The following is a 25794-nucleotide window of genomic DNA, read 5'->3' on the forward strand; positions in this document are numbered from 1 at the left end:
GTGGTAATGGGCCAGTAATGACATTTTCTTTACAAATGCATTATGTAATAGAGTCTTTCTAACAGCTGTACTCTTCATAGTACTGCCACATAGCTTTATAGCTTAGGAGTTAATGCTGGTTGACCAACAACATGTTATCAATGACTTATTAAATCCTTACTTTGATACACTCTACCTCTGTATTTGCTTTTCATTTCTGGAGTCAGGCAAACACAGAACAATACCTTTATCTCTGGAAGGAGGATAGACACCTCTGAATCATCTCTGCATCTCTGTTGTCTAGGCATTCATATCAAGGAGGTCATTAGTACCTGTTCTCTAGCTCTCTGCAGAATGAAAGGATGAAGACTGCTTTCACCAGCTGCAAACCAGAACCTTAAATAGCAGTGGCTGCATGAGGGATTCATCAGTAGCAACTTGTTCCACGCAGTCTTACAAGGGATATCCTTCATCCAGCAGTTCTGTCTTTTCAGACAAACATCTCTTTTTGGGAGTGTTTGGCTTAGACACACTGGACTGCTCTGAGCCAGCTGACAGTCATTTGAACAGGACTCGGAATAGAAAAATAGTAGCTAAACATTCACAGGTTCACCACAGACATAAAGAGGTAGTAATTTCCACATCATTAAAGTGTTTTAATGAACTGTGTTAGTAATATGAAAATACTTTGAAATTTTGTACTAATTCCTGGAGAGGCAAACCTGTATTAACTATGATGATTCTTTAGGGAAAGGTAGTTGTGCTCAATGAAGAGCAAATCTTCAGTTCCATTTTATCTCAAAGCTCTGTACTTTGTTTTTTGGAGTAAAGGTCCTTTAAGAATATTGGATATTCTTTAGTTTGTATAGTAGTATTAATAGTAATTAATAGTAGTATGTTTGGTTTTTGGTTTTTTTTTTTTCCTTTTTCCCTTTCTTTCCCTGGAGCCTGTTTTTCTTTTTTTTTTTTTCCAGTGTGTTCATGTGCTGGAAAATTATCATTATTTGTTTTTAAATCCACATATATTGATGGTATCTGTCATGCCTTCAAATATGCCTCTAGAATTATTTTTTTTAAAAAAAAAAAGAGCAAGTATTCTGAAAAATACTTTAAAAACAAAAACAACAGTTCATTTGCTCATTTGTAAATATATCAGAAACAATCCTTCATTGTTGTGAAGCATGGAAGTGTGTACTATAGCACTTCAAATTAAAGGCAGAAACATATATATATTTCTGTAGAATTGTACAGCTTGTGATTAAGACATCCTGTCAAGTGTTTGAAAGCAGATGTCTACACTTACTGCTGTTCCTAGTAAGTGCAGGGTGATTTCCTGTGTACTGCTAATTAATATCCCGTTGTTCTCAGAGTTTCAAATAACAGTCAGAAAAGACATTTTATTTCATGTCAATATGCATTATAAGGTAGGCAAACAAGTGAGAAGTCCACACTGCTTGGCATTGTCTTTCACTGCATTTCATACTGGTGAAATTAAACTCAGCAGTTGAACTCCTTAATATTAGCTCTGCTGAGTAGAAGTTGGCTAATTCACATCATGACTTAAATGAGCTTGTAGGTTTGGTAAAGATACGTGACTTGTTTAGATTTGGTTCAGCACAAGAGATTGGTGTTACAGAATACTGGTAAGTCAGGCATTTCTTGATTCAGGATTGTAGAAGCTGACCTGGAAGTTCCTATTCAAGCAATTACCTCTTCTTTAAAACATGCTTACAGATAAATGTTTTCTTAAATGCAAATGAACTGCATTTCTGGCCTAACACACAAAACCATGCATCACTGGGTAGCCTTGTTAATTATCACAGGCAAGAAACTTGAGAACTTAGCAGAGGCAAACTGCTCCACATTTTGGTTACAATGTCTGGTGCCCCATAAGCAAAGCTGTGGCTCTTGGATATAATACTGTGAGCACTTAAATCCTATGTGTTCTGGTGAATGTGTTTGTCCAGTCATTTTGAATCTATTTTCCCTCAGTAGTGCTTATTTCACTATAGAATCAAAGACATTGGAAGACAAAGCTGTAATCTCTTTGAGAAAAACCTAAGAATCTGACACGCTCTTTGACCCAGCAGTGATAAATTTAATCAATTTCTGTATAATGAAAATGTGTATTCTATCTGTTAATTTTGTTTTCTCTGCTTTTTTCTTCCAGAAGTCCTGCACTAATTGGGTGCTTCATAGTAGATCGAGAATATTTCCAAGAGATTGGCTTACTAGATGAAGGCATGGAAGTATATGGGGGAGAGAATGTGGAACTTGGAATCAGGGTGAGAAACGTATCTGCTTGACACTGGTAGCTTGCATTTAAAATACACCCTGATCTTCATTATGGAAAAAAATGTAGAGTCACCAGTGTAGGGATGAATGCGTGCAAAAATGAAGTATAACTCAAAAAAGCAAAAGTTTGCATATTTTTTAAAAAGAGTTTTATGGTAAAGGATATAAATACAGAAATGAGTATTCTTTCATACAGCCAACAATGCTAAATTCTGCACAGATAATAACTGAAATATGCAGGCATTTATGTCAAATTCCCTCTGTAGTGGAATTGAAGGTATTCATAAAATACTGAAGTTGCACAAGTGCACATTTTCTTCTTCCATTTGTGTACTGCATGTAGTATTTCCTGTGATTTGTGTACCTCTTTTATCTCTCTTCACAACTAAATACCATCCAAAAATACAGTGCTATTCCATTTGAGAATCTTTCAGGCTTTTTTGATACAAAAGAATTTCCTAGCTTGGTAGGTGGTAATAAAAAATGGAATCATGTGTGTTATAAAAACTATATTCTAAATCCTTCTATTGAAATGTTAGTGGACCATTGTATTTTGTGCATTTTAGTTACCAGAATAAAAACACATAATTATGTATTAGGAAAAAAAGAAAAAGAAAGAAACTGTCTTTAAAAATCAATAATTTTCTGATGAGATTATGAGAAAAACAAACAAAAAAAACCCCTCATTTTTACTTCTGGGTTTCTGTTTTTACCACCTGTCAGAGAGAAAATGATATTGCAAGAAGACTGAAGGGCAGGTACATTCTGTTACATTAGAGTACAGTTGTAAGGAAAGGGAGAGAGAAATGCAATGCTGCTTCTTTTAATAACACCATTCTCTTGGCTGCGAGAGGCAGAGAGCCTTATTCTATTCCTGAAACCTGATTTCACAGCTCAGTGTTGCAATGAGTTGAAAATTAGTGTCACTTTGATTTCACTTTTCTTTTTTCAACTGACAAAACTAGTCTCCATGTGAGAGTAAGGAGTTATATCTGGTTCTGCATAGTGACAAATATGTTATCTATTCTGCTATACTTAGTCTTGCAGAAGTTGTTCTTGAAGAGTGCTTAGATAGACAAGACCAAGGAGACACAAATCTTTTCACATTTGAAACTCTGGAGTAGACTGGATCACTGGAATAAGGCCCAGCTTTGATTTCCTTATGGCTTTTTTCCCTGTCTCCAGCGAAGCAGTCCTGACCTACATAAAATACTTTCATCTGTAGCAGATTGTAATGTGCGAGGTAGCGTAATATATGCTGCCTCATCTAACTTTATCCTGACTTGGATCTGCGTTCCTGGCTCTATCAAAACAAATTTCTGAGCAGATTTTTCAGCAGGTTATTACCAACTCTTCTTACAGTTCTCAGCATATCCTAGATAATACCAGGATGAGTGTAACTGTATAGTGCAATATTAGAGCTTCTGGGAATCACTGTATTATTTCTTCTGTTGCTAAGCTTTATAAGCAAGCTCTTATCCTCAGTCACCTACTTCTTCCTGCACTTTGCAGGTATGTACCTGTGGCCATACACTGTTTCCTGACAAAATATGCTTAGAATGTCCTGCTGCAGTGTCAGCAGCTGTGTCATTCACTTCCATCCCTAGCACTCACCCTTAGTGATGCCATCTGATCTCCTTTAGGTAGGTCAGAAGGAGATTTCACACCAGATGTCCTGTCTCTGCAGCACCAAATAATTGCCTCTAGATTATCTGTGTTGCTTTCAGAGGCAGAGCCTGCTATGAATCAATAAAGGCAGTTTACTGTAAACTTTTTTTGTAGTAAACTACAAAAACTATGTTACAAGTACATTATTAGCGCAAAAAATAATGTTTCCATTTTAAAAATGATGCTCTCAGGTCGCTTTTCTGCTTCATTTTTCATCACCATTTTCTTTGTTTCAAAAGCAACAAACTTCACCTAGAATTCTGCTGTGTGTTATACATTATCATGTAGGGGAGGGGAAGCAGACATCAAGTGTGCCCAAACTAGCCTGGTGTCCAGGCTGTCTGACAAGCAGGATGTTGTGTATTGCATTCTCTCATTTGATGGAGTGTTTTTTTGTTTGTTTGTTTGTTTCCACATGTTTCAGGTTTCCTAGCAAAATTCAAACAGCCTGATCCCTTTGCAGTATTTAGGTACTGGAAAGCAATTCCTTCACTGAGAAATTTTATGCAATAAACAGAAAAGATATTTTCAGGATGAGGAAAGGTAGCATTCAACTACAGACACAGCAGCGAGAGTAAGGATCATTTGTTTACTATTTGTTTGCTACTTGTTTACCTTAAGCATGTTAAGCTGAACAAGGTCCTTATAGTACTTTCATTCCAGAGGAAATAAAGCCACTGTTAGCCAAACTCAGGCATGCCAGCTAGAGCATCATGAGATTATAAGACTGCATAAGCCGATATCTCTGTGCCTGTGTGCAGAGGCAAAGCCTTATTCTCCGTTTGCTTTTTTGGCAGCTGCATCTTCAACAGTGTGAGATAAGATTTAATCTCCTAGCTGAGATGCTTCTGAGAAGCAAAGTCTACTTACTTAGGATGTCTTTTCATTATATAGGAGAAGTCACTTACTGTGTCTTCTGAAATCTTGAAATGGTTTGTTTTCAGTCGAACTAGCAGAGTTTTCACTGCATAGGGGCAGGAATCAGATCCTGATCAGTGGAGACTTATGAGAATCTCCTCCCAGGAGCAATTTTTTTGCCACCTCTTCATCTGAACAAATGTCTTTTTTTTTTTTCTTTTTTATTGTATGAGCATATGAAAATCCCAACTATTGGGAACTGAATCTAAAGCATTGGTTGCTGATAAGCAGTAACAAGACATAGAAAATGTTAGAGTGGAGGATTATTCACTTAATTCTGATGTTAGTTTCTCCTCTCAGCAGTATTCATCTCTAATTTGGAGTATTATTTTAACTTGTAAGGTTTTTACCTTGTCTATGGCATTGTAATAGTATTTGTAAGATATTAAACACACATAATCTCATGTTAATAGAATTCTGTTTCCTCGAATTGAAAAATTAGTTCAAAACAGGAATGTGTTTTGAATCTTAGAAGCAACAGTATTTTCTTCTCAAGCAGATATTTTCTTGCAAAGCTATTTGTTTGACCCATAAGAAAACAAAGGCAGGCTGTTTGATGCAAGACTTGGCAGCACCCTTTTGAGCAGCTCAGTCACTCAGTCTGAGATTACTGAAAGATTCATTTACTGTGTTTATTTGTGATCATCTGCAATTAAATGGACTTAAGTTTGCTTCTAAGGGACGAGATTAAATTTGGAGGGTGAGATGGAATCACATTGCTTAACTAAGAGGAGAAATGTCAGTTTATAGCAGAAACAAAGTGTGAGTATAAGGCTAGGATTTATAACTCTTACGTAGGCTCTTCTTCAGGGCTGTGTTTGGACTTTCATTACTTGCAAATAGAAGCTTCTACATAGAAGCCCCTACAAAGCCATTGCAATCAATTAGATGTATTTGGTTACATCCTGCACTAAGTGGTTCAGGACTAGTTTTCAGTAGGCATCTTAGAGGCTTGTCACAGTTTCTACAGATACCAGAAGATTTCCTATCAGGAGCAAGCCTGCAGCAATTATTTTGTCTCTTAAAGCAACCTATATGTCTGATGGAGCTTCCAAATGCTCTGTTACGACAAACATTTTTTTAGGAACAAATATTCAGTGATTTGCCTCAGGTCACAGACTAAGTCATCATCAGAGTTAAGGGAATGTAAGCTTGGGCTTTGACTTAGAGTAATTTCGTGTGCCAGAAAGACTTTGTGCCTGCAGATGAACTTATGTTCACAGGGATATAATGGCTTTGTTAAATGGGTAAAAGAAAATTTTGTTAGAATGTAATAGCTCTTTAATGGAAAAGGAATGGGTCTTTCTCACACTGAAAGATGTATCAAGACTCTGCATCAGATGACCTAGAGGGAAAATTGCATTTATAGTTCAAACTGATTATGGCACTTTACTTGAATTTGTAAGTTGGATTTGTTATAGCATTATAATAAATACACCTTCTTAATTAGCTGTTGGTCTAAATGTTTGTTTGTTGAGCTAAAGTGAAGCTGATCCTGATGCTTTTTCTGTGAGTAGAAAACTAAAGGAGAGAGGCTTATGGACAGAGAAGTAGGAATTAGTTTTTTGACTCGAAAATGTTCCAGAATTCCTTGGGGTATTGGCTATGTAATATGGTCTCTTTATTGCAGAGGAAGAAGATTAGAAGCCTGTCACACCATTACCTGATCTGGTTTTTTTTCTAAAAAACAGGTGCCTGAGGTGACTTCCTCTTTATGTTTTTCTGTTTATTGTAAGATGATTGAGCTCTATTTATCTAATTGTGTTCCCTTTTTGAAATTCCCCCTTCATCCCCTTCTGGGATCATAATGGTAGACTACTGGCTAGTTGGCCCATTCTACCTTTCTGTGCCTAAATGTTTATTGCTTGTTTACATTTCCAATCATTTCCAATCCAAAGTATTTGTGTACCCTTATGGTTTTTCACTTGAAATCTCTTTTTATTAATATGTTCTTGTAAAAGTGTTCTTTTTGATACTTGGGAGCAAGTGCAGATACTTGCATTTGCTCCCAAATATTTATATCTGAAAACGTTTTGAATTTTTCCTTCTTTTCATAGAAGTTTCCAGCAATTTTACCTGTCAGTACTTTTAATATAGACCATGAATTATTATGAACATACCACATATAAATAGATGTCAATTTTCATTAAGGAAAAGCTTTGGACAATGCATAAGTCAGGCTGTAGTCTCAGCACCTTAGAATTAAGCAGCTTCGGTGGTTTATATTTCCTCCTCTTCCTTGCCCTCCTGTTGTTGTTAGGCTTGCACCACACCCGTGCTTGGCCTGTGCCAGCACAGCCATCTGAAAGGCTGTCCCTGAACACATGCAGTTCAGGGACAAGCTTCACATTTCAACTTTTTTGTTTAACAAGTGTTTTGCCTGGCTGCTTCAGTGAGGAAAACTGGGAGGCGGGTACGCCAAGAGGTAAAAATAACTGGGAGGGAGCAGAAAAGGTTAGGAAAATTTTCATATGGCTGTGTTTACCTGGAGAGAGAGCAGCAGGGTGTGTCGTGTGTGAATAGCATCCGTTCTGTCCTTGCTGCTGGGTCCCCTTCCATGGCACTCCACAGAGCCACGTGGATGTTTCCCCCAATGCCCTTCAGAAAAATGAATCTAGATGTCCCCCATTTTTGCACTATCAGCTGCCATTACTTGCTGTGGTCTTAAAGTCATGTTTTAAAATTGATTTCAATAAGTAGCTGTAGCCCTTTTCACTGGGCAGTGATTCACTTTACAGGAGAAGTCCTTAGTGTACGATGTTTGATTCTGTTCAGTAATGTTCAGTAATGATGTGTGGAGGGAGAGAACTGAGAAATACAGAAAGAAAAGCATTCTTAGTTGCTCCTTTTGGGTAACACTTAGATTTTCCTTTTGAAGATTGTGATTTTTCTTTACCTTTGCATTAAAACTTTATCAGAGAAATCTTTCATTTTCATCCACTTTATGAATTAAAAGGAGAACATTACTAGACTGAACTCTGCAAGAAAAAGATCCTGAATACTAACCAAACTTTACTTATAAGGAGTAGCCAGTGCTTTTCATAGGCCACCCTTTCACCAAGAGAAAAAAAATTCTTGGCAGTGCAAATAAGTGGAAGCACTTGCCTAGCACTCTGTGTAACCAGTAGTGGCTTCTCGTTGGTGAAGTTAATTTTGTTTTGGAAATGACCTCACCACATTAACATCCTGAATCCCAAGATGAAACAGACTAAAATTCTCTATTTTTAGGACTGACGTTTGATCAGAAAAATAAACAGCCTCCATTGAGAATAAAAGAAGGAATTGCTTCTAAGCTGTCCAGATAGATGTCAGTTGGGACATCAGCAGGAACTGATTTTTGGTGGCTTTTTCTGTTTCTTTGTGTCAAGCCTCCTGCAAAATAGCTGATTTTTTTTCCTCATATTTCCCATGAGCGCCCCAGCAGGTAACCTGCAACTGCAGTATGTGTAATTATACATAGAGACTATTACCAATTTTCCAATTGATCTTTTTTTTTTTTTTTTCCCCCTGAGGAAAGTGAATGATTGATAAGAGCACCAGCTAATATGTCGCATTGCTCTACCCTGCGAGGAAGGGGGAGGAGGCACATGGAGATTTCTCACAGATGCTGTTTCACTCACTGTGCCTGTGTGGTTGCACATTACTAGCTGAGCTTTAATATAGACATCTGGATGTTTTATGAAAGGAAATTGTTGCTTACAGTGGAATCGAAAGGAGTAAAACACTTCTAACTCAATATACACTTATAAATCAGTGGACCCAGGTCATGTACAATTTAATTAGAGCATTATAAAGTAGCCTGATGCTTATTATCTCTCTTTGCCTTATGTTACAGCATGGCGGAAGTAACATTTTAGCTGGTATTATTTCTTGGAGTAATTTGAGAAGATGGTTTATTCTTGTTTTAAGGTGATTTGGGGAGTAGGGAGAGGAGGGGAATCTGCCTGGAATTTAATCTTTATTGAGAGCTCTTAGTTCTGCAAGACTGAGTGAGTAATCTAATAAAGATTAGAGAAAGACCTGTGCTAGAGGGCAAGGAATTGTACTGTAAAATAACTGGTTAGATGACCAAGATGGATGGATTCAGTGAGGACCTAGTCTGTTTGGGTTGAAGCTGCAAAAGCCAAATACTTTAAACATCACAGCACCTCCAGCTTTGTCTTCTGGTACTGATTACAAGTCTTCAGGATAATTGCAAAGTCAGCAAGAGTGATCAAGCTGAGTGCAGCTGTGGTTGGTGAGAGAAAGGCAAGAACATTAGTGTAGGTTTGTGAGATATGTTGCTCTGTGAATACCAGACCAATGGGGACCTGGTTATTCAATTTGCTTTGTTTTAGATTTTTAGTGGGAAAAGTGATTTGACTTTGTATTCTTCATGTAAACTTGACAATGTCATGATTTATGTCACGTAATTACTGTGCCTACCAATGAGATAGACATATTTGAAATAGAACAGAATGAAACCTTACACCTTCAGTGACTCCTGGAGTGTTTTATCTCCTGTAGCAAGGCATAGAGTAGCTTCCTGCAATTAACAAACAGCAACACAACGTAGGTACTTTAACAATGTGTGGTAAAAGTTTTACAGCTCATGAGGATAAGTGCAAAATTAACCCCTGCAGAACAACAAGAATTTCTAAGGATATAATGAAATGATTAACTGGAAGGGGAAGAAAACAACTTATAATTTAATATTGGAAAAAATCTTAACGTTTTCAATTAGGCTGTTCTGTAAAGGCACTATTAATGTGGAATGAGGCTTATGAGACAATTATGGATCTTACTTCAAAAGTAAAATTGAAGGGGTAATTTACATTTCACAAATTGAGAGTGGCTCTAGTTATATTAAAGGGCTTTCTTTTATTTTCTTTTAAAAATTCTTTTACATTGTGGGGAGGGTACTTTTTGTATTATCAGCTTGGTCATAGAAAAAAGCTGTCAGTGCACAAATGTATATTTACCTGAAAATATGAGAGGGTTGTATGATGGTAAGTAGAAAAGTCTTGAAAAACCTCAGAGGGCTTCAGTAAAACAGCAGGAGTAATTTAAAAGAAGTCTTTCTCTTCAGTCTCTGATGTGCAACAATCTGCATGTTGTTCTGAGATCTGGCTGTAGGCAGTCACTTGAAATCGTTACACCCCAATTTTCTGCTCTGCAGGAGTGTACACCAAGGACATGATTGTTTTCTCCAGCCCTTTCAGTGTCTAGAAGCTGGGAGTAAACAGAAACTTGGCTTGAGTAAGCAGTGTTTTTTCTTTTTCTTACTGTCCACCCATATTCCAATTTTTCACGTTCTGAGTTTATGTGGCTCAGGACAGGACTGTGCATTCAATTCTACTGCTAGGGCAGACTTGTTTAATGAGAGCACCCTGTCTGGGACCATTGGGATAAGCAGAACTGTGCATGGTTTCTTGCTGAATTTGGGGAACGTTAGCCAAAACCAAGAATACTTATTGTAACTGCTGCAATTATTTGGTGAACACTATCTTACTTCAATGGAGATGCACCTAAATAAAGATTAATGTATTTCATACAGCAAGCATAGTTTTTAGCTTTACAGGGACAGATGCACAAATACACATAACAACCCCAAAACTTTCAGGGTCCAGTTCAAAGCCCACTGTATGCTACTGGAAACGTGCACATGGATTTCAGTAGTTTGTATGTGACCATCCTCCCTATCCTGTCTACAGCCAGCTGTCAGAGAACTAGCTATTAAGATACCAAAATGAATATGCAGACCCAAAATGTTCACAGACCCTGCTCATGATGTAGTAGTTTCCTTGTACTTGCCTGTAAAGCACTGACCTCATTATTGGCTGTTGGTAAATGATTAACAAGATTCACAACTACTTTTTGCATTAAATCATTAAATTATTTCCCCAAATATATGTTAAAGGTAATTAGTGCCTTTTTTTTTTTTTTTCCATAGTAATAATTAATTCACATGGACTGTTTTTTTCTCCTTCAAGGCATCTATAATGAGTCTTTTTTAATTTTGTCTGTTGTGAACTTCACAGAAGCTCGAAATTGCTTCATCTTTTTGAGAAATCCCAACAAACTACTTAATTATTAAAAAAATTTTGTTTGCAGTCAAAATGAAATGATGGTTTCAAACAAAGTCATATCATTTCTTAGAGAAGCTGCATGATCTGTGTAAATTTAGTGAGTACAGTACATGCTAATAAACTGCTCAACATCATGTAGGATTTGTATTTTTATTAGATTAAGCTTCCACAACATGAAAAGAGCACTCAGTGATTAAAGAGAGAAAAAGAAACACTATTAACAAGGAAGTGCTATATCATTTTATAATGAAATATTAATTAAATATTCAGGGGAAGAATCACCTTCGGAATTATAATTGTTTTAATTAAACATGCAGTTTCAAATATGCTTAAATGTAATTTAAAAGGATTTTCTAAAGGATATTAATTTAAAAACACAAACACATCGAAATGTAGACTCTTTGTCTAGTAAAATATTTTACAGAAATGAATGAAATTTGCTTTAAAAGCTTTTGACCAGGTTATTTTAGGCATGTGTAAGAATGTCACCTGCCTCTGGTCCATGCTGCAGGCCATGCAAATGCTGTCACTAGTGCCATTATTTAGATGGAAATGGGTAAGGTGTGACAGCATAATGATATATAAGTGCTAATGTCTTTAAAATTGCTTGAAGAATCAATTTGATGTGTTTCTGCTTCTGCTATTGTCCCACTTGTGCTGTCACTCTGGAGTGCCACCTGCAGTTCCTTACACCTTCAGCAGGTGATGTGCTGTGCCACCAGCTGCTCCTCTTTGCAGTGCTTTACATCTCATCTGCATTCCTGACCCTTCTAATGCAAAGAATGTGTTTTCTGTTTGCTCTGTAGGGCTACTTTACCCTTGGTGCACATAAATTTACAGAGGTGTAGGGCCACAATTATAGTGCACGTGTGAATGTGTGATGCCAATAAATTAATACTAAGCAGTGCTTAGAGCTTGTAGTGCATACACTGCAATAACTGAGCATTTCCACCTCCCTTTTTCAAATAGATTCTCTGCATTCTTTAATGTTCCTATTATATCTCACTCACTTTGTTTAGTTCTGGTTGTAGGCTCTGCTTATTTTAGTCTTTCAGGTTACTAAGTGTTAGAAGTCACCTTGGCACTGCTACTGTGCCTTCATACCTTGCATTTTGCTCTGGAATTTTGTTACCCTTTGGTAGTGATGACTCTCCATCATATTTGAGAAGTTGTGGCTGTCAGGTGTGGTCCCGGATGACTGGAGGAAGGGTCACGTCACTCCCATTTACAAGAAAGGGAGCAAGGAGGACGCCGGGAACTACAGGCCGGTGAGTCTCACCTCTGTGCCTGGGAAGATCATGGAACAGATCATCCTGGATGACATGCTTGATCACATGAGGAAAGGGCGTGTGATCCGTGACAGCCAGCACGGCTTCACCAGAGGAAGGTCATGCTTGACCAATCTGGTGGCCTTTTATGATGGAGTGACGGCATCGGTGGACAAGGGAAAGGCGACCGATGTCATTTACCTGGACTTGAGCAAGGCCTTTGACATGGTCCCCCACCACATCCTTCTCTCCAAACTGGAGGGATGTGGATTTGATGGGTGGACCACTCGATGGATAAGAAACTGGTTGAAAGGCCGCAGACAGAGGGTGGTCATCAATGGCTCCATGTCCAGGTGGAGGCTGGTAACGAGCGGCGCCCCCCAAGGGTCTGTCTGGGGACTGGTGCTCTTTAACATCTTTATCAATGACAACGATGATGGAATTGAGTGCATCCTCAGCAAGTTTGATGACGACACCAAGCTGAGTGGTGTGGTTGACACGGTTGAAGGACGGGATGCCATTCAGAGGGACCTTGAGAGGCTAGAGAGGTGGGCCCAGGTGAACCTGATGAGGTTCAACACGGCAAAGTGCAGAGTTTTGCACTTGGGCTGGAGGAATCCCAGGCATCAAGACCTGGGGGTCTTGATAGATGAAAAACTTAATATGAGCCAGCAGTGTGCCCTTGTGGCTCGGAAGGCAAATGGTATTCTGGGCTCCATCAAAAGGGGGGTGGCCAGCAGGGACAGGGAAGTGATTGTTCCCTTCTACTCTGCTCTTGTGAGGCCCCATCTGGAGTACTGTGTCCAGGTCTGGGGCCCCCAGTACAAGAAAGACAGGGAGCTGTTGAAGAGGGTCCAGAGGAGGGCCACAAAGATGATCAGGGGACTGGAGCACCTCCCCTATGAGGACAGGCTGAAGGAGCTGGGCTTGTTCAGCCTGGAGAAAAGAAGGCTGCGGGGTGACCTCACTGCAGCCTTTCAGTACCTAAAGGGAGCCTACAAAGAGGAGGGGAACCAACTCTTTGAAAGGGTGAGTGACAGCAGGACAAGGGGAAATGGTTTTAAGTTGAGGGAGGGGAGATTTAGGTTGGATGTCAGGGGGAAGTTCTTTACAGAGAGAGTGGTGAGGTACTGGAACAGCTGCCCAGAGAGGTTGTGGATGCCCCGTCCCTGGAGGTGTTCAAGGCCAGATTGGATGGGGCCCCGGGCAACCTGGTCTAGCATTAAATGAGGAGGTTGGTGGCCTTTGCGTGTGGCAGGGGGGTTGGAGATTCATGATCCTTGAGGTCCCTTCCAACCCTGGCAATTCTGTGATTCTGTGTGTCCTTTTAAGCAGAGGAAGCTCTGTAAGGCCTTATTGAGGGTATTCCAAATACATGAAGCTCCTTAGGAAATACAAGAATATACAGCTATTTCTCGGACAATCTTTTGGAAGTGAGCATTGAAAACACGCTGAAGGAAATTCTGAGTGTTCTTTAAAAGGAGTTTGTTTGTTCTTTTTCTAACAGAATTATTTTTGCAAAGTATACCAGCAGGAGCAGAAAACTTGGAAAGTCCTCCAAAGGAAAAGCAAGCTTTCTGCATTACTGAAGCTTCAGCAGTGATATTAAGAGTAATTCCATAGAAATGCAGTCCATTGCATTTTGGTTTTGTTTGTTTGTTTCTTTAAAGAAAAACTGCACAACTTTGCCAGTAAATGTGGATTGCCTCTTACTGTATCAAGATGATAAAGTGTATATGTGTGTTTCAAGATTTGACAGGAAATTGAGACTATTGCCAGCAGTTTCTTGGTACCAAATGTAAATGATCTTTGGGGCAACAGGAAAAGGTGCTACATTTCTTCTTACTCATTTAGGAAATTCATCAAGCTTCTTCCTAACAGTTTCTTTATGAATGGCTTTGTCATTAAGTATGTTACTGATTGCAGGGACATAACAGTAAGAGGCAAAATGTTTTACTTCAAACCACTGCCTATTGTAAAAGAAACCAAAATGTTGTGAAAACTCTTTTATGTTTAGACTTTCTACTAAAGTCAATGATGCTAATTTGTAAAATAAATAAATAAATACATAAAAGCCGAAGTACAATAATTTTAAACCTTTATTTATAGGCATTACATAAAATAACGGTGGTGGAGAACTGAAAAGTTGCTATTCAGTATGCTTAAAGCTTGAATAAAGATTACTAATGGGAGCAAAAGAAAAATAGTTGTGGAATTCACAGGAAAAATGTGTGAAGGTGTGAGAGATAGACCTTTCAGTTCCTATTCTTATTTCTTAACTTTAACAACAATCTTGTCTACAAGAATTTCATTACATTAAATCACACCATTATAAAAGGCTTTGTTCTGAGCTGTCTTGAAGAAAATATATTTCTTAATACTAAAATATTTTTTAAAATTAAATGTTGTCTTTTGCCAAAAGATGTTGGTTCAGATCAATTAATTAATAAGCCCTGAGCACTTTTGTTGTAAGATTTATACCTTTTCTGAATGTCTTGAAAAGTCTTCCACTCTGCTGGATGGTTTCAACCATATTTAATGTCCCCAGCTATTGTGCTGTAGTTACAAGAAAAGGAGAATGAAGATGGGAATGGTCAGATTGAATTGAGCAGTTGGTCTTAGGGAAGAAAGAATGAATTAATTGTTGTTCTTGGCCTAACTGCAAGAGATTTCCTTATTACAAATATAATTGGGGAAGAACAAAGAGAAAGTAATACTTTCTGCAGCAGTCAGTTATTCCTGTGATAGTGTTTAGTACTTGTTATAGTGTTTAGTATTTAGCATAGTAGGGCCAGCTGAACTCTGTGTTCCTTGACTGGAGATCTAGTGCACGTTTTGAAGAGCTGAAAATCCAGAGGCTATTGAGTATCATGCTATTTGGAAATCCACTTTGATGACTCCCTACGTTTCTTTGCAGCTGGTCTCTCTCAAAGTACAATGAAGCATTTGGACTAAAAATGTTTATCACCATACTGTAATGCTATGGGCAAAGAAAGCCTACAGGAGAGAAAAATACCTTGGTTGAGGCCCTGGTTAAGACTTGTCTTTAACCATCAGAGCAAGTCAGGATTTGTGCTCTTTTGCCTTTGTAGAGTACTGCGTCTCCTTTCACTCTCCTAGAATTCTGCAAGGCTTTGTAGCCTACATCTGGGGCAGCACGACTTGCCAACTGCAACCACTGTCCACACTGTAACTTATCATTCCCATGTTGTCAGATCACATTTGTTACTCATGTACTCCTCTATTTAAAAAATAAAAATAAAAATCATTAATTACAGGACTTATCTTCATATATACCAACTATTAGCATATACAGCTAGTCCAGTTTTGGTGTATGCTAATGACATTTTCGTGGTTTGCAGGAGGTTTTTGGTCAGAAAGAGTGCCATTTGTTTTTGAAGTTGTTTAATGCAACCCATCTGTTCAGCCAGCATCTGTATTGACAGCTTCTTCTTAGCATGAAGTTTTTAAGTGAATACATGGTTCTTGTAGAGCAGTAAGTTAGTCTTTGAAAATAGAACAAAGGCTGAAGTTGTCTGAGACAAAGGGGTGGCCACTACGTTAGATTAATTGGATTTTATTCAGGTACTGGGTAAATCTTATTTACAAACTGTATGAAAGGCTTGGTCATCTCAGGATGTTTTTTGAAAACATCTATTGCTTCATTATAAAGTCAAATTAGATTCTACTAATTACTGAATCAATACTGAATTTACAGATGAATGCAAATTTTCAAACCCAATTTCAGGTTCTTATAGACAGAATTTTTGACATAGTTTGTTTGCTGAGATGGCATTTAGATTTAACTCTTGACTATCCCACAAAAGATTTGCTGTTAATATGCTGGATTTAGAGCAAGGCTATTCCTAGTTACAGTGAGCAAAGGCTAGGCAGAGTAGGCAGGGCATGTGGTATGTGAATTGCCTCACACTGTGCAAAGTTATGACCATCTTTACATCTTTCTGGTCTTCTATTAAACTGCTTTAAACAGTGTACAGTGAATAACTCTTAAACAATTTATAGTTGTGCATCAGTGTTGTACTGAAAAATGGCTTGGATTGAAAGCAAATATTGAGTGAGTGAAGACTAATGATACTTCTCATTTAATCTTTGCTAGGAAATATAGCTGAACCAGTTAGAATTAAATCCTTGAGAACTAGTATTTTGGTTAGCTTGTTAAACAGAATTGCTCATTTTGATTGAAAATTAGAAAGAACACGAGTGCTGTTTCCAGATTACTATTTATTCCTGCACCAAATTAATTGCCCATTTCTTTTTAAATATTTATGAACATCTCAATTTTAATTCTGTTGTTGGTGGTGTTTATATTTACTTACTCTTATGATTTTCCAAGATCTGGACACAGACATGTCACAGTCATCTTAGTTCCTTCCCTTCCTGACTGTGCCGTAGGTCTATGAGATATCTCATCTTCCAGAGCACTTTGAAAACCAAGGCTCTATCTCTTCTCTCAGCATATGCTACTGCAATTAGGCACCAGTTCAGAAAAGGCTTTGTATGCATTCTGAATCCGTGCCACATTTTTTGGTCTCAGGAGCTGCCAAATGCCTAAATGCTGTATTCAAGCCAGATGTCTAAATATATAAAATAAATGACTGAACAAAGCACCTCCTTAGTAAAGCATATGCCTATAGAACAGACACACCTGATGGGTATGAGACCAGCTCCAGAATGTGATCTGCCATCTCAAATCCCTGGCGGCTGAGAGACAGGCAGAATAATTTTTATTCCTGAATGGGCTGTACAGGGGAGGAGCACCTTCATTCTCATTTTTTGCTCTCTTGATATAGGAGACCAAACCTCAGGAATCTCTGCTAGCAGTAAAGGCAAACTGTCACTTCTTAGTGGAGCGTGCCTGTTTCTGGAATGCTGATGTACTTGTTCAGGAGCAGGATCAGATGATTTGAGTACATACAGGTTTTTTCCTGAGCTGCATACTCTAGGCAATTAAGAATGGGTGACCTTGATCTTGTTAGGAAATTTACATATTATGAGATACATAACAAAAAATATTTGTAAAATATTCCAACTACATCACTCACTGTTAAGGCTGCAGATGTTGTTTCCTCTTTAGCTGAAAGAACAACGAAAGATTAAAAATGAATACAATACATATGATTAATGTACATATGTTCAACTGTGATACTGGTCAAAACTAGAAAACACATTGGAGTGGGTATATTAACCTACATTACAAACGTTTTATCATTTGTAGGGTAATGTTGGTTGAAATTGTTCATAAAGCATTTTCTTTAGATTTCCTAGTCTTTGGCAGTCCTCCTCAAAAGAAATAAGCATGATCTTTTAATATTTATATTTATGTTTATGTTTATGTTTATATTATTTAATATTTATAGTCTTCCCAGTCCCTGAAACTTTGGTGATCTTAAGAACTTCACTGGCATAGTTTCCCTATAATAAGGCTGGCTAGCCCCAGATTCTGAATGGTGCATGTATGCACTGAGAGAGTCTGTGCACAATCTGAGAGAAATGCCTGCAAGGCATTAAAATGTGAACCCAGACACTATTATATGTGGATGCTTTATCAATAATTTTATTAATAATCTTGAAGATAACTTAATTCATCCAAGAAAACTGTGATGAGAGGCTACTTACACCTAATTCTGTTGGAAGGTTAAGTGGTGGTGATAAATATCTCTTCCCACAACTGTGTAAAACATTTGTATAGTCAAATAAGTCTTGAGCTGCTATTCCCAGTAACAGTAACAAGCAGAGAAATGAAGTAATTTCTAAGTTTTCTAAAGGACAGCAGTGGTGTAGGGGAGCTCTTGCTAGCTGAGTGCCTTTTCTCTTCCTAGGTGTGGCAGTGTGGAGGAAGTGTTGAGGTTCTACCTTGCTCCAGGATTGCTCACATTGAAAGAGCACATAAACCATACACGGAAGATCTAACCGCTCACGTTCGGAGAAATGCACTGAGGGTGGCTGAAGTCTGGATGGATGAATTTAAGAGCCATGTCTATATGGCATGGAATGTACCCCAAGAGGTGAGTCACAAAGATGTGTGTTTGCAAGCTTTGTCTTTACTGCCTTTGAGTTTGGGTTCCTACTCTGTGTTTTGATTTTATTTTAGGATTTCTTTGTATGCATGTAAGTCTTATATCTAGGCATAAAATAGAATTGCATATATGCTGATATATATATGTATAAATATGTATGTAGCTGTGTCTTCGAGAATTAATTCCTTTGGCTGTGGATTCATTAAAAATTAATTCCTTGTCCACCTTTCTGATGAGTGTGCATGGAGGTTTTAACCTAATAGTTGCAGAAATAGGAAAAGAGAAGCATCAAATCTGCGTTACACATCTTACTTTGAATTTGTGTTTCTTAGCTACAGTAACAAAGAGACAAAATTCTATCAGATTTTTAAGGTAGTACTACCAAGAGGCAAGCAATTTTAACATCTACATACAAATGTGATTGTATCAAAATTGTTATTATTGCTTGTTAATTTGAAGCATCTAGTCAGTACCAACATATCAGAAAGAACATTGCAATAAATTTCAAAACAAACTTACCAAATGAAAAAAAAAAATGTATTTTGTGGATTGAACGGATTTCTTACAGGTCATCAAGTTTGCATGGTGGATCTTTTTCTGCCAAAACTGATTTTGTTTGTAGTTTTAAAATGGAAAAAAAGAGGTATTCTTGTTTTTCTTCTTCCATACCCTCATTTTTCTATCACAGCCACGCTAATCTTTGCTTTAAACTGCTAAATATATTATAATGCAGTTTACAGTCTCTCTTCATCTCACAGAGGATGCTTCTGGCAAACGGCAGTTCAGACTTAACAGCTCGAGGTGACAAATGCTATATCAGTTTTTTAGCAGTGGTGCACTCCTCTGCAGTGCAGTGAGATGCCTTTGTAATAGGAAAAAAATCCATGAATGTGTATGTGTACAGAACCTAGCATAAAGATTATTTCTTCTTATTTCTTACCTCTGTAGAAAAGTAGGCAAGTACACACATGGCTACATAATTTTTAAAAATATTCTGGAACATGTCTTGACAGCTAAAATAGGCCTATAAAGCATGAGTTTGCTCAACACTTAGATATTGCTACAGGTTGCTTGGAGACGATGGACTAGGTCACATTCAGGTATCAGACTGGGTGCTAATATTTCTGCTTAATCTTTGTTTGTCCCAAGATTATGCTGGAAGTGAAAAACAGAAGAGAAAATCTTCTAAGCAAACATAGCTCCAGTTTAGGCAAAAAGGTGCACCTCACTGTGAGAGATGTGTGGAGAGGACAGGCAGATGGCATGGCTAAATGCTGTGGATAACTCTAGGAGTAATTCCCTACCTGCAAGCAGGTAGAAATTGTGCTCTGGTTATGGACTCAGTAGGTAATTGAAATGAATTCAGTTATAACAGTCGTGATTTTCCATGAAATATCTTATTCCAAGATGTTAGCTGCAGGGCCTGTTTGGTTTTTTGTTTTTGTTTTTCCATGGAAGAATTCCTACATCTGTGAAAGCTCCTCAGTCAAATATTTCCAAGGATTTCAATCCTTGAAAGTTTACAATAATAATAAGAATGAATTTGACTCATTCAACAGTGTGCTGTGACTGCCCTCTTGGGAGCCCTGTGTGTGATTCTGAAGTACTGAAGGGTTCTAATGCGGATCTCAGATAGCATGGCGATTTCTACATTGTAACTGCTTAGATAAATTGATTCAGAAAAGCACTTATAAAAACCCCAAGGAGAGATTTTTCAAGTGTCAGAAGACAGAGCTATGCATGAGTCCTCTGCTTAGTTATTTTTTTTTTTCTTTTTTCCTGCTGTTACATTGAAGGAATACATTCAGTTGTTCTTGGTGATAAAGCTAGTACGTCATGTGCAAGCTATTTTTCTTTTCCAGCTGCATGGAAGGATGTGATTACAGAAGCCCCAGATGCTCTTTCTTTCCTCGGACAATAAACTGAAGAAGCAAGCATTGGTGCATGCAGAGTTCCATGAGGAAAGAGCAGAGATGCAATGGACCAGTTTAGTGCCTGATCCTAGGAAGCCTTTTTAGTGCCACAAGTTGCATGTCTGTAGCCATGTGCCTGCATCTTCCTCCTCCCTCATACAGGTGGAAGATACACTGGCAAGTGTAGCCAGCGTAGTGCATGGAATAGGATTTGTCCATGGGATCAGTTGGTTGTTTTACAGCACCCTGCAACATGTTGCTCTATTTAGTCACTTGCTAGAAAAGGCAGAAAAAAATAGTAGATTAAGGAGCAGTTTCCATGAAGTTTTCTGAAGGACGCTGGGTTTGAGGAGAGAGGAATCATTATCCCCTATAATATTGATTCCAAATCTTGGTTTCCTATTTATTCCTACTATACTAAAATTATACTTTGCTAATGTAAAAGCCAACGTCATGTTAGTTTGAAAATGCCTCTGTAGCAAAACCTACAAAACCTATTTTTTTCAAATTAGTGTTCACTCAGTGCTTTGGGATGCAATAAGAAGTCTTCAGCAGCTCAGAAAGCTTGGTACTTGTAAGGATATCATTGATATGTGACCAAGATCATCTAATGATGCCAGTGTTTGTTCTTTTAAATCATATCTAGTGGCCAACAAAAGCTTCAGGGTATTTATAGCCTATGAGAGTTTGTTGCTTAAGAAGAAATATTGTAAGATTTCCCTGTGAAAGTTTATTTATCCTGTGGTTTTTGTTCTGAGGCAAAAGTGATGGAGAACAATGTACAGCAAAATGTCTTGCATTACTTCCAGTCAAATAGCAACCGTGGATTTGCACTTAGTTCCCCCTCTGAAATTTTCTGTTGTGTGATTTTAATGTGATGATGTATTGATTTTTACATACAGGGACTTTATGACGTTCACATCTTATGATCTACAAAGAAGTATGTCACATGAAATTAGGTTAGCTAGAAATGTAGAGGAGAATAGAAGTTAGGAGAGAACATTCTGTAATTGCTTTTAACAAAAATATCAAGTTTTCTTCTTATATTACCATAGAAATTTAATAAGTGATATTTCACAAAGGTGAGCTGCTCTTCTCTGCTTCTTCTTCTGCTCTTCGCAGTGAAGCAATAAACTCAGACTTCAGAAATGTCCAGAAAGTGTAATATACTAATGATTAGGCCACAGTGGGACATCAGCAATAAAGTTGTTTCCAGGGCAGCTTGCTACCTACTGCCAATTACTTTTGGATTTGGAAAGTGCCAGGAAATTAGAAAACAACAGTTAAATTTATTGGAAGCTAGGTGTAAACCCCACTGAAGTCATTAGGAGTATTTCCATTGACGAGAGCAGAATTGTAAGTGACCTCACCATGGTGACCTAAATCATACTTACTGGGGGCATTTACAGAGTGTGTGGGTAACAGAAGCACTTCAAAGGCTGGTAATCATAATAGGTCATAGTAATCTTGGCAGTGAGGAGTGAGTCTGGGTTGTCAAAATATACAGAAAAAAAGTGTATTGTAATGCATTGTCTGCTTTTTTTCTGCCTTTTGTTTTATGTGCAGGACTCTGGAATTGATATTGGTGATATTTCTGAGAGGAAGGCCCTGAGGAAGAAGCTCCAGTGCAAGACCTTTAGGTGGTATCTTGTCAGTGTGTATCCAGAAATGAGAATGTATTCAGATACTGTCGCCTATGGGGTGGTAAGAACCTTGTTTACATTTCCTATTTTAAAAAGGTGGGAGGTAGAATTGAGTAATAATAGAGGCAATTCATGAAGAAAATGCCTGGCTCCAAATAAAAGAATCAGATAAACTTGGAAGTCGCTACTTAAATTATTTCTTAGACTGGTTATTTGACAGAGGCTGCTGTTCCACTGTAGCTCATGCTGAGATATTCTGTACATTATCTTCTTCCTTGTTTTTTCTGTTTTCTTTGTTTGTTTAATGGCTCACAATCCACTTGATATTGAAGGCATGATTTTTTAAACATGCTGGATATGTCAGTTAGGTGTGCAATCAGCAGGTGAATTAGCAAAACAGGCTCAACTGCAGGCTCCTTAATATTGTAGTCAGAGCCTTAAATGTCTGTATCTTAGGATTATCATTGTCGTTACTTGTGTGACAGTAGTACCCTTGTTGGTGTTGAAATCATGCTTGAGTTGCAGTGTGCTAATTAAAGCAGAGACAATTCTTACTCCTAGAAAACCTGCAATATAAATAGGACAGGTGTACATGACATGGAAGATGAGCATAGAAAGTTAATACAGGTGCATAATAAGCAAATAAAGCAAGGACATCCTTTTCACGTTCTCTATTCATTGTAATATTCACAGAAACCCATTCCTATGAATTAAATTTGGTGGGTTTTCTTTTTTTTAATGTTAATTTGTTTTGTGTGGAAGTCCCAGATAGGAAATGTAACTCTTAATACTTACATTATGTACAAATGAAAGATTTTAAGACATTCCTCCACAAAAAGAAGTCCCTTGAGAGCCCACAAGAGCAGCTGCTCTTTTGTAGCAAATGTAGTGATTATGTGCCCCACAAAGTTCAGTGATGCCTTTGATGATCAATTGAAATAATGCTGGCTTTTCAAACAGTCCAAAGATAACAGAAAAACAGTTCCAACAACAATTTAGGTCATTGTTAAATGCATGAGATAATGCTTACCTTCCAAAATAGCTCAGGACAATGTCAAAATCAGATTTGTCTGCAAGGAACCTCTTCCACAGTCTGCATGGAGTTACCCTCAGCAGTACTATGATCAGTAGATGATGGCCTAAGGAGGAAGAAGCATAGCTGCCGATAGATGTGTGGATCTGCTTATGAGTGTGGAATAGCTAAGGTACTTGTTGCAGAGTCTTAGAATTAATTCAGCATCATCTAAATCAAAATGGAAGTCAGCAAGTAGGCACTATATGATCTTATATTCTGCTGAGACTTTTTCATCAGCCTTTGAAAGTTCTTTGCTGGCAACATGCAAACCAAAAATAATCGGGAGAGTTCATTACAGGAGTACTGAACACACTGGTCAGCAGAAGGTGCATATTTAGGTACTGCCTAATGATGCACATGATCCAGTCTTCTTCTGCAATCCATCAGCATCCTCATCAACTAAATATGATGTGAAGAGTAGGTTGGATTTCATTATTTGTCTTATCACAAATGAAATAGTGGGCAGCTGTGGTGTTGGTATAGGTAGAGTGTTGTATGAAATGCACTGCTATTTTATGAAATACTGTTGTATGAAATAAAAAATGCAGTGCCCAAATCTTTATAATAAAGGAGTTCCTTACATCTCTCATCTTTCTTCATGTCTGCTTTCCTGCTTTTACCACGTCTGATCATGGAGAAGGAGTGATATTTCAAAGCAAGTCAGCTCTGCTTGCTGATTCTCATCAGTGCTTCTATTCATGAACTGTCTTATCTTTTTGTAGAAATACTAGTATTTTCATTAGTTTTAAAACGCTAATAAGCTACGAAAGCCATCTGAATGGGCACTGCTTGATCATCTGGAATAAAAAAGTTAAAATGGTTATGTTTTCCTTTTGTGTTACTCAAAAACACGGAAATCAGGTATCACAGTATACTAGCATGACATTAGGCTATATATGCAATAGGTAATTATGCCAAATATGATAAGACAGAATTATGCACAAAAAGTCTTATTTATCAACAGTTTATATATAGCCTTTTGTTTAAAAACGTTGCAGGGTGGTTTTGTTTGGTGATTTTTTATTTTTATTTTTATTTTTGTGATGCACATGTATTTCTGTTATCTTCAACTATTTCACATGAAACATCCATTGGATACCAGTTCCAGAACTCACAGAAATAGTTATGTGGGGCATTTCCAGAAAGTCAACAGCATACTGTGTCTGTAGAGGAAAATGATGTGTTTGCTCTAAGCATGTAGATTTGTCTCCTTGTTATTTCAGAGGTTAAGATTAGGTTTTGGAAAATTAAAACTCCCAGAGCCCATTTTCTTGCTAGATTATGCAGATGTGACATAATTAGAAAAAATCTAGAATTTCTTGTGTCAGGAATAAAATATAATACAATGTTGCTACTGAAATAATGGTTTGACAATCAAAGCTAAGAGGATTTATGAGTTCTGCCATACCCTCAGAGTTAGTAAAAAAATGTCAGTGGAGCCAAAATCTAATGTATTTAGCATAAGGCTGGTTCCTTGATTCTAGCATTGCGCTTGAAATAATTTTGCAAATACTGAGTTTCAGTAGCCTATCTCTGTTTACTGTAAGGCTATAAGTTTAAAAGGGAGCAGATGGCAATAATGGCTAATTATTTATGGCTTTTTTTTTTTCTCTTTCCCTCACAATGGATTGGTGACCTGGTTATATTTTGCCATATAATTAGAATTAAGCCTTGGTAATCTAAAACCACATTGCAGAAGTTTATTTTGGCTTTCCACACAGCCATTAGATTTTGGAAAGGGGCAGTTCCTAAGAGTTTTGTGACTTGTACACCTCCCACTAGGTCAGATTGTCAATAGCCCCATCCAAGCTGGCCTTGGGCACCTGCAGGGATGGGGAACAACTCGAGGTGAGGCCTCGTGAGGACCAGATCCCTCTGGATCTGCTGGTTACATTTGTTTTTATGCAGCCCAGGGTACAGCTGGCTTTCTGTGCTGCAAGCGCACACACTGCCAACTGATGTCCAATTTTTCATCCACCAACACCTTCAAGACCTTCTCTTCAGAGCTGCTCTACATCCATTCATCTTTCAGTCTGATGTTTGCAACTTCCCAACCCAGGTGCAGGACCTTGCACTTGGCCTTGTTGAAATTCTTGGGGTTCACATGGTGTAGTTGACTGGTCAGCAGTTCTCGTGGTCTCTCTCTCTAATTTTTTGAAAAATTGGTGCGATATTTTCCTTTTTCCAGTCACTTTTTGATCCCGAATGCCTATTTTCTCTTTAATATTAACATTTGTCCTGTCTGTTACTGAAGTTAGTATGTTCAAAGTTAAGATCTGGAATTCTTTGGAAGATGAGTTTACGTTGTTAAATGTAGTCACTGCCTAACTTAAGTCTATGAGTTGCCCATGGTTCTTACATACCAGTACACTTCTAGATTTGCTTTCTAAGCATATCAAGTTGTTTTTCTCAAAGGAGATTCTTGTACACAGCTGGCAACACTGCTCATTTAGTCTCAGACTCCATCAGACAATTCTTTTGTGTTCTCTGAATCTCTCTTATATCAGTGAAAATCTTTTTATGTGCCCATGGGTTTACAACCCACATCTTTGGCATCGCAGACTACAGAGACCTTTTAGCTATCTGTGCTTATTAATTTGGCGTTTATCTTACAGAAAATTCTGTCTCAGCATTGTCGAGATAATATATAGGGATTAGTAGTTTGCAGTCCTTACATAGCTGGATTGCTGTAGGTGGGTTAGCTCTGAGTAATGCAAAGAAGCCCTAGTGCATACCAATTGGCCAGTAGTCTCTAATGGTCAGCAGAAGGGGAGATTTGAATTATTTCCAGAAATCAGAAGACTCACCTGAGATATTCTAAAAATCAGTTTTATTAGTGTGTTTAAAACTATAGCTGTACACCTCAGTTACCTGCACACTGGTTTGAAATAAAAAGAAATAAAAAGCCTGCATATACAGGTGTACCTTA

General features: G+C 37.8%; 1 protein-coding gene across 2 annotated transcripts in view; it reads left to right on the forward strand.

Moving 5' to 3' along the window:
* GALNT18 (polypeptide N-acetylgalactosaminyltransferase 18) overlaps positions 1-25794 on the forward strand; it is a 213799-nt gene that overhangs the window by 146577 nt on the left and 41428 nt on the right. For both annotated transcript variants that reach the window (XM_090140422.1, XM_031613871.2), the window contains 3 exons: positions 2150-2264; positions 18037-18222; positions 21714-21851. In XM_090140422.1, coding sequence (XP_089996548.1) covers positions 2150-2264; positions 18037-18222; positions 21714-21851 — 439 coding nt within the window. The remainder of the gene's footprint in view (positions 1-2149; positions 2265-18036; positions 18223-21713; positions 21852-25794) is intronic.

Source organism: Phasianus colchicus, chromosome 5 (assembly GCF_987193195.1).
Source record: "Phasianus colchicus chromosome 5, bPhaCol1.hap1.1, whole genome shotgun sequence".
NCBI classification, from domain to species: domain Eukaryota; kingdom Metazoa; phylum Chordata; class Aves; order Galliformes; family Phasianidae; genus Phasianus; species Phasianus colchicus.